A 9,506-nucleotide genomic window follows, 5' to 3' on the forward strand; every position below is an offset into this window, starting at 1 on the left:
TGTGTGTATATATATTGTGTGTGTAGATAGATATAGTTGTGTCATTCAGTATTTGCCTGCTATTATTTAGATATATTTATCTAATCCCTAATTAATTTTTTCCCAATTAAGTATTATAAAGAACTAATTTTGGAAGAACTTTATTCCCCTCTGAATTTCTCGCCTTTCCAGCTTGTTTGCAGAGGAGAAAACTAGCAAAGGGTTTCTTTCATTCTTTTTTCCCAGGTTTTTATCAGCCCCTTGGCAAGAATACCTGAGTGCCTCCAGAGTCTTTATCTCATCCACTTTCATAGCACCCCCCTGGGATGAGGGAGTGTTATGGGGCCCATCTTCCAAGAATCTGGGAAAATTAATTTAGATGACTTTAGGCAGTGGTAAGCTGAGAGCTGAACTCTGGCACCGTAAGGCTCAGGCTGGTGTGTAAGTAACTGCTTTTTTCCCTTACCCAGGACTTCCTCAAACCCTCATTTATTATCTTCACGCAGGATTTTAGCTTTTCTGAGGCTAGGAACTGAAGAAAGGAATAAACGTTATTGAGTCTGACTAGAAACCTTTGGTTTATTTTTTTCTCAGTTCTTGATTTTCAAGTGTAGTAAGAAAACTTATATCAAATACAGAGGTGAGAAAAGCAGAACTCATTGTAGTCAGTCACCATGTCCCAAGTTGGTATGTTAAGTCTTGCTTAACCAAAGCAAGTGACAAAGTCTTTTTTTATTTACCACTCAACCATTTCTTCCAGAAAGAAAGAAAATCCCACCTTTCTTGCTCAGGCAAAACTCCCGCTTAAATCTGTGGCAGTGGGGCTATCAGCAGCAGAACAAGGATAGCAAGAGGTGAAGTGAACGCTAGCCCCCAGGACTCTAAAAACCTAAAAGTACAGCCTTTTAATCCTTGTTTACTTTCTCAGTGCAGCCTTGTGTTATGTGAGATGAAACTGAAGCTCCGAGGAGATGCCTGGCACCACAAAAACTGTGTTAAGTGAGGGCGTTTGTTTTTAAGTCATTTTGTAGCAAATTCAAGTTTTGGCTGCGTTTTAGAAATAATTATTATAGACTCTTGAGCAAAGGTCCAGCTATAATACCCTTCTGATCAGCTTATCACTGATACATGTCAGCATCAGGGTTGACCTGTTTCTTTTGTCTGAACCACGGAGCTCTGTCACTGGGGATAGAGACGGCATTTGGCCTTGGGAATCAATTTGAAAAACCCCAGGTTTTGGAAGGAGCTGTGCTTTAGTGTGCGGTTCACAGAAAAAGTGCCTGCTTGCTGTCCATGCGTCTGCTCCAGCTTGTCTTTTCAAATTTGTCAAGGTAGAGTGCATGAGGAGTAGCATTACAGATAACGTAGGTGAGGGGCTTACGCAGTGACGGCTCCCAGAAGACGATCCAGAATCCAGAAGGTGCAGGTGCTTATACGTGTCGGCTCGGCACGCTGGGTTTAACATTGGGCTTCCCATTCACGGGTCTAGAGAGAGAAAAGGGTTTGATTTACTTTGATGTGGAAGGAACAAGAAAGCAATTAATGTATGGCTGCTGATCAGCTCGTTTAGCCTTGGTCTGCAGCCAGGGACCTCCAAGAGCAGGCTGCAAAGTGTTCCTAAATCGTCTTTGTGCTAGTGAAGGACCTGCCAACATTTCAGCTAGTGACAGCCAGTAGAAGGACTTTATGATCTGCTGCTAATCGATTGTTACACTAATATATATTAAAAAAGGCTTTTTAAAATTTGCCACTGACTTCTGCACACTCCTCTCATCAAGCCTCTTTCCACATTCAGAAATGAATGAAGAAGGAAGAGCTCAGGGCTTTTTTGGAGTTGGGGAAGCTGTTATCAGTTCATAAAGACTTTTGCTTGTTGCAAACCGGTTTCCTTCAGAGGAGTTTAAAAGGAGGCTTTCTAGACTACCAGCGTGTTCCCAGAATGATAGAAATTACTGGTCTCCAGCAACTGATAGTTTTATGCTGATTTAATGAGTTGGAGATTTGGCACCCATTTTCACTAAAGATTAATTTGTGGTGGAAAATGAATCCTTCAGCTGCCAGCAAGAATCCCAGGCCAGATCCTGAGGCGCTCTTTGAGTGAATTGCACTATTAACTTCCAAAGAGCTTCATTTCAATAAGTGGGAACAGCTCAGAGCAGCAGGAATTTCCTCTCTAAATAAAAGCTTAAGTATCCTACAGTTGCTTAAACCAGAACTCTGTCATGTTAGCACTGCCGAAGGAAAGCTGTCCTTGATGAGATGATTTCCCGAGGCGCTTGTAACCCAACTGCTTTATCAGTGCAAAATTGAAGAGTTCGGTAGCATGTTTTTCCCCTTAGGGACAGAACATCTTTGCATGGGGCTGGCAACAGGAGTTGAGATAAGTGAAGAATGTAAGCATCGTCCTAAACAAGGCTGCAAGAGCTCTTTGTTATCGTTTAGCTGTTGGAAAGCCAGGCGAGGATCAGAGGAGCGCTGGGTATGATAAATATCCATCGTAAAAACAACAGGCTGTTCCCTTTTTCAGACAGATAAAAGAAAAAAGCATGTCTGTAGGGGTGGCTGTATTCTGACATAAACAGAAAGTTTGTACCCGAGGGGCACAAGGCGCTGCCACTCGGTGCCTTTGCCCTTAAATGTTATTATTCAGGCACTGATTTCTGATGGATTCTGCTTTTGAAAAAGCAAATTGTAGGGATCCATTTTCTGTAATGTAGGGGGAGGGAGGCGTTTCCTAGTCATCGTTTCTTTCTAAATGATCATATTAAAAAACTGAACTTTTTTACTATGAAACCCATGCATCTATAACAGGGAATTTGAATTTATCTGTTTTAAAAGATGCCCGATTTGCAAAGAATAAGGCTCCAGAGGTGTGAACATACTCTTCCAAACTTTCTTGCAACCCAGGTTTTCCAAGTGCTAGCCCAGTACTGGCCTGGCCGGAGCAGTAGCAGGGATTTTGGCGCTAGAGTGCTCTCTTGCCACAAGCCCTGGGGTGCACTCTCAGCACAAAGCTTGCAAAACTGCAGAAGTGGGTTTCTGCAGAACGGACAAGGTGGAGAGGCCGTGGCAGGGAGGTCAATTTGCAGAAGCAAAAGGCGCATTAGTTGTGGGCAAAAGGATTTCTTCTTCTAAACTGGCAAACTGCAATTCTTATTCTGATGGTGTTTTCCTGGTGACTCAGGATGATGAGTGGGTTGGGGATGCTGGAGGGACAGCATTAAAAAAATATATTCCAGTCTGCCCTAGAAAATAGGTTGACTCTAAAGCTATACATATCTGCAATGTTGTTTCTGAGCAAAGTCATCTGGGGCTGCATCAGCCTCTCTGCTACTGTTACTTAGTGCCTCTTTGGGAAATAGAGGCATAAAGCCATGGTGATGTTGGTCCAAAATTGTGCAGGGGGGAGTTTGGGATGCAATGACTTGCATCTAATCCATGGGCACAACCTGGAGGTCCAGCGAAAAAATCAAATTAACAGCTTGGGGAGGGGAAGGGATGAAATACGGCCACCCCCGGGCTGAAGTTGGAGGGGTGCACTGGGAGCGCTCAAATGGGCTGTTAGTTATAGCATCGGGTAATGCACAAAGTTTTTAGGCTGCTATAGAGAAGTCCTGTCTTTCTGTTTAGTCACGACTGCAGTGTCAGTGCTCAGTGATTTTAATTCCTAAATTTAAAAAAACACACACAGGAGAAGAGAATCTTACCTCTCTTTCTTGCCCTTAATTCATTACCCAGCCCCTTCCCATCCACCGTACACTGGATGAAGAATTTTTAGGTCACTTTTTGGCACCTGCCTGCTGAATCCCTTGAGGGTGAGACGCTGCCAAGTTTAAGAGAAAAATGCGAACGCCTGTTCCTTACTAACCTTTTACATCTGCATCTTCGTCTTCTGGTTTCTGAAATAAAAAAGAAAACGTTTTACTTCAAAGATACAGAGTCACAGCTCAGCAAAGAAACTCCGTAGCAAGGTAGGGCTGGCATTCCCTAGCAGCTTGCTGTCTGTAAGACTAACAGTGGATGAACCAAGCCTATTTTTGAGGAAAGCCACGCAAGTGAGCAGTGCTGGAGCTCGCATTTCCCCAGCAGCCCACTTCAATAGTTTCATGAGTTAAATTTTCACATGAATAACAGTAGCAGGGGCAGCCTGGGAACACTGACAGTGAATTCTATTTTTTTGCTGTCTCCAGTGACTTTGGCATGTTGCTGAAAATCCTCTGGCAGCACTTAATTTCTGCAACAGACGAGTGGCAACGATGCCATGCTGCATGCAACCGAGTTGAACGATATTCTTCCCCATTTTAGCATCTACGTCTGTACGTATTCAGTGAAATACAGTGTCAAGCCATTCATTTCAGTGCAAGGTAAAAACCTGTCCTTGAGGGTTCAGGCTGCCTGCTGCAGAAATTAATTGCAGCTAATGGCTTTTCACTGATGATTCACATCAGCATTAAAAGGCAGAAATAAATCACTGAGTGGCGTTTGCAGGTTAATAGATGTTGCAGGTCACCAGGGAATCCTAGTGCAGGTGGAGGGCTCCTGGTGACTTCGGAGGGAATTTGGACCAACTCCGAGTGCTCTGCCGCATCATCAGCTATTGCCCTTGAGAAGAATGAGGAGCCACAGCCAAAAATCAGTGTTTTTTCATTTATTCCTTCCTCTTGCTGCAGACCCTGGTGATCGCTATTTTCAGGGCTGAAAGATGCTGAAAAATTGTATTTTTTTTTTTTTTTTAAACTGGGTCAGCTGGCAAATCAATCTCACTTCAGCTCCAGGCTGCTGGGTCAGTGAGGATCTAGTTAGGTTACTTCAGCAGCAAAACATTTTGGTATTCCAGGGGAAACAAGCTGAGCCAGTTTAATGAAATCTGTGTAACTTCTGGGGGTTTCAGGGAAACTCCCCAAAGGAAAGTTAAACTGATTTCAGTGAGCGTTAAATTGATTTAAATACATTTGCACTCACAGCTTGCTCAGGGTAATTTTAAGACATTTCGAACATGGAATTTCACCAAAGGACTTTTGCCTACCCAGAGATTTTGCATTACTGCTTTAACCGTAGCAGTCTGAACCTGTGTAATTAAGCTGCTTCTTTGGTTACAGCTCAAGCTGCTAATGGGAGTCTGGGCATCTGAATTTGCAAGCCCCGTGCTGGAGCATGTTTATCCCATTTTGTCAAAGCGTTTCAGGTTCTGGTACTTTTACCCTCGATACACCAGTTTAAGGATGGTAGAGGCAATACTGTTTGATAAAGTAAGCTTTCTCTCTTTGTAATCTATTTTTCTTCCTTGTGTAGAAATGTATAATTATTTCTCAGGCTAAGCCTACTGATGAGGAAGTTAGACACTGATTTTTTTTTTTTTTTTCTTTTCACAGTGTCCTTCTCTTGGGTTGGCTGTATCCTGGTTATCTGATGCCTACATGAGGGGATAGCTAAAAGATCCATTCCCCTGAAGGACAGGGCTGTGGTTTTGGGCTAGAGGAATATTTACAGGGGGTTGCAGGTGAGCCTTACGTTGACATAGAACAACGGTAACTGCCAGGGCGATGAGGAGCAGGATGCAGGCGCCTGCCAAGGGAACCCAGATGAAGATGTTACAGAACAAATTCATGTCTTCCTCCTTGCTGCTCTCTGCAGGAATAGAGAAGAGGAAAGGTCCACCAGGTGGTCGTGGCTGGTGTTACAGCCAGCTCTGGCGGAGCCAAGGGCTGCCTGGCATTCAGCTAGGCTGGCGGTGAGGCAGAGGGCTTCCCCTGGCCCCCAAAGGCAGAGGTGGGCACCAGGGATGTCCACAAGTGCAGCGTGGCTGTCGTCCCCAGAGGGGAGCATTCATTAGTGCTGCTGCTTCCAGTGTTTTCCTGGGGACTTGAGGGAGGACACGCAGCCAAAAGTTTTCTCATGTCCCCTGCTGAGGCTGAAACCAGCCCCAGCCGCCAAGGCTCTGCCCTCCCTCCACCTCCTCCCAGTGTGCCCAGCCAGGAGCCATGCTCATGCTTTCTAAGTCATCCTTAGCTTTTCCTAACTGGGATGAAACATTGGGGCTTAACGCTCCCAGCTGCACTTACCCAGGTATGCAACTCTAATAAAGCTCTACAGATTTCTGTCCCCCCACCCCCCCAGTCCCAAAATGCTGGCAGGGTCCCCCTCTGTCAGTGGACCAGAGCCCAGCTCTTCCCCGCTCCCTCCCTGTGTCCTGGGCTACCTGGATCTGGGGTCTTCGTGCAAGGGTCCTTTTCAGTGATGCCATGCTGGGTGGTGGGTGCTGGTGTGGCAGGTGCTGCTTTGGTGGCAACTATAAGTGAAAATGGATAAATACAGCATATCAATAAACCAAAATAACTCTCTCCCACCCCTGCCAGGGCACAGCTGCTCCTGTGGCTGGGCTCAGGTCCAGGGAGGCTTCATGGAGCCTATTTTGGATAATGACTCCCCCCAAGGGGGGTCTCCCAAGACCCAGTAAGGAGCCGCAGGATCCTTATTTCTTGCTTTCTGCCACCACCCTCAGAAAGCTTGAGTACCCTGAGGTTGGTAGGACTTTTGGGACCTATGTGAGGTGAGGAAGGAGGGAGTGGTTATGGGCTTTGCTTTAGTCTCATCCCTTCAGACCCGCGAATAGGATGGAGAAGCGGGGATGGGGAGGTGATGCTGGGTCTGCCTTAGCTTTTGGGCAGGGGTGATACCACGAGAAGAAATGGCAAGCAGGGGCCCTCTGGCAGGAGGACGGGTACATTAGTCACAAGATGCCTTGGGCAAGCAAGCAGGGAAATGGCATTTGTGGGAGAGGCAACTGATTAAAAAAGGCACAGGCAGGAATGCTGGATATTTTGGCAGAGCTAAGCAAGGTTGGGTGGAGGTGTTGCTGACCTGGGAGGAAGGCAGGCTGGCCAGGGCTGAAGTACAGTATTTGGTTGATGTTCATGAGGCAGAAATATTTCCCTTCATCCTGTGATGTGAAAGACTTCACTACCAGCCAGTAGAACTTGCTCTCCTTTTTCGCCTCGAAGCGTGTAGATGTCTTCTTGTTCCCCTCAAAGGTGGTCCGGGAGAGGGAGGAAATGAAGACAATGAAGTGAAGGGTCCCATTCTTGTCTAGGCGGACCCAGAATACGCCACTGTCATCCTTGTTGGTCTCACACTCCAGCTTCAGCTGCTGTCCTGCCTGGAGTTTACTGTTATGAAGCCTGACCGTCATCTGGTACATCTGGTTCCAGGTCCCAGGGCAGCCTGTGGGAGAGAAATCCTTGTGGGCATCGCTTGGGAAGAGCCACGTCCCCCTAGGAAAACCTCGTTCCCTGTCCTGGGGGTGTGAGATCAAATGCAAAGGATGATAGTGCTCTCTGGATGACTTGAAGGTTTTACTGGAGTCCTTGCTGGATGCTCAGCAATCAGCCACCCGGGCTTTAAAGATGTGTGCTGCCCTTTAGAAAAGCCTTCTTGGGGATGGTACCCCTTCCCAGCTTATCTGAACTGACTCCCTAGAAGCACTGCTGCTAAATCCCCTTTTTTTCCCCTTTCCCTGTCCCCTCCAGAACCACTTCTCAACCGGGCTCCTTTCCCGAAGCGTATGATGCTGCAGCCGCCCCTCTGGCTGCCCTACGCTGGCTGAGGTGATGCCGCCTTTCCCTCCACAATTACTGAGCAAACCTCAAAGTCAGCCTTTTTGGTTTACTTTTTATTTTCCCTTTAACTATTTAGCCCAATTTTTTGGGTTCAGTGGAAGGAGTTTACTTGCCCCTCCCGGTGAAGGGGATGCACAACCTTGTGTCCATACTCACAGAGCCACAGAGCGAGCAGGAAGCGCAGTGCAGGAGACCCAGCCATCTTCTCCTAGGGGTAGCCGTCCCTGGGGATGGTGCAGCGGAGCAGAGATGATCTTTCTCAATTGACTTAGGAGGCTGTGTCGCTCTTTGGAGAGGATGTGATGTCATGGGTAAAGAGATGGCATTCGGCATCTGCGACAAAATGAAGGGGGGAAAATTTTCTGAAGAAATTAAGTTATAATCCAGAATTTGGGCTCATTTATTGCTATCGGTTCTTAACAGTGCCTCAAGGATTTTGCCTCGATGACTCCCCTAGAGATTCAGACTGATGATGCTTGTGCTTGAGGTAGGATCAGCCACTGCAGCCTGCTGTCCCTCAGCCATCTGGGGCTTCACAGCAGCTCCAGCTCCACAGAAGTCACAGACAAGCCCTGTGCTTTGGCTGCAGGCCCCAGGTTGTGTTTCTTGGCAGGGATTCTGCTGCCTTCATTTGTGTGCGCTCAAGGGGTCTCGTGTGGATGGCAGAGCACACCATATTTTATTACCCAGCAAGCAAGACACAGGTGTTTCACAGCATATATCCCTGCATATTTTTTATCTCCAAGCACGTGTATTGCTGACACGCAGCCGAGTTCTTCATGTGCTCGATTGTTCTCTCTGCAATTCTCCTTTGCAATTGCTCTGCAACAGCTGCTTTGTGCAAGGCAGGTGGTCTGTGATCTGAAACCCACCAAGAAAGCCCTACGCCCCAGGGGTACGCATTTTTTTTTCCTTTTAACATCTTGTGGTTTTATTCTCTAACCGCAGGGCCTTCCGCCCTGCCAAAAAAAACCTTGCATGCTTCAACAGAGAGGGCCCTTGCTGCTGCCTCCAGGTGACCACTTGCGCATGGGTATGGCTGCTGCTTCCTGGAGCTTTGCACATAAAATAACAACAGTTTCACCAGCCCATGAGGCAATGGGCTGATGTGTTATTTATTTCTTTATTTGGTGCTTCCTGGCTTCCTATTACTCCTTTACAAAGAAAGCCCCCTTTTCCTGGGCATGTCAGAAACCCGGTGCTGCTGACTTCGATGCCATTGCTGTTGCGGCTGCTACTGAAGATGAGTTATGGAAAATACTTTAGGAACTGGGTTTATGTCACTGGGCATCAAAGCATGTTAGCGAGTGAGGAAAGCTGCTGTTAGGCCTGCTGAGATGTGTGAAAGTCACACTTTTGCGAGGCTGTGATACTTGTGATGTCTACCTGGAATAGAGCAGATTTTGTTAAATTTCTTAAAGAGGAAATACGGTTTATTAATTAAACAACATTACAAGGATCTGGATCTCAAAATCCCGTCAAGCAGATGTGAACATCAGGCTTGAGGTTCTTCCAAGGTTCTCAGCTGTTTCCAGAGGAGACATCAAGTGATGCTACTTGCATAGACTCCTCCTGGTTTCAGTGGGCAGTTTATTCTCCTTATCCTAAGAAGAATTCATCATCCCTTTTTAATGGGATAAGCTGCTCTTAGGAAGCACCTGTCTTCATGGGCTGATGGAGGAACACAGGCGAGGAACTGAAACCATGGGCCTGCCTTGTAGATTATTAAAGTTGAGTCCAATGTTTTCTGAGACGCTGAAGTGAGATGGTTCCTGCCATCCATCAGGATTGTTGTGTGAGGGCCCCCACTTCCATCACTATTGCAACTCAGTGCCAGAAAATGAAATTTCAAAAGCATTTTCAAAAGGACAAACTCCCTGAGAGCAAAGTAGGAAAATGCCCAATTCCCGT

At 46.5% G+C, this 9,506-nt stretch overlaps 1 protein-coding gene across 1 annotated transcript; it reads right to left on the reverse strand.

The window, feature by feature from the left end:
• Window positions 1-534: 534 nt before the first annotated feature.
• CD8A (CD8 subunit alpha) lies at window positions 535-7,878 on the reverse strand. Its single transcript, XM_075092163.1, has 6 exons — window positions 7,752-7,878; window positions 6,841-7,200; window positions 6,179-6,268; window positions 5,491-5,607; window positions 3,848-3,878; window positions 535-1,464 (listed from the first exon to the last, which is right to left on the reverse strand). The coding sequence occupies exons 1-6, from the start codon at window positions 7,795-7,797 to the stop codon at window positions 1,410-1,412; spliced, it is 699 nt and encodes a 232-aa protein (XP_074948264.1). The 5' UTR covers window positions 7,798-7,878; the 3' UTR covers window positions 535-1,409.
• Between the last annotated feature and the right edge of the window lie 1,628 nt (window positions 7,879-9,506).

Source organism: Phalacrocorax aristotelis, chromosome 4 (genome assembly GCF_949628215.1).
Source record: "Phalacrocorax aristotelis chromosome 4, bGulAri2.1, whole genome shotgun sequence".
Taxonomy (NCBI): domain Eukaryota; kingdom Metazoa; phylum Chordata; class Aves; order Suliformes; family Phalacrocoracidae; genus Phalacrocorax; species Phalacrocorax aristotelis.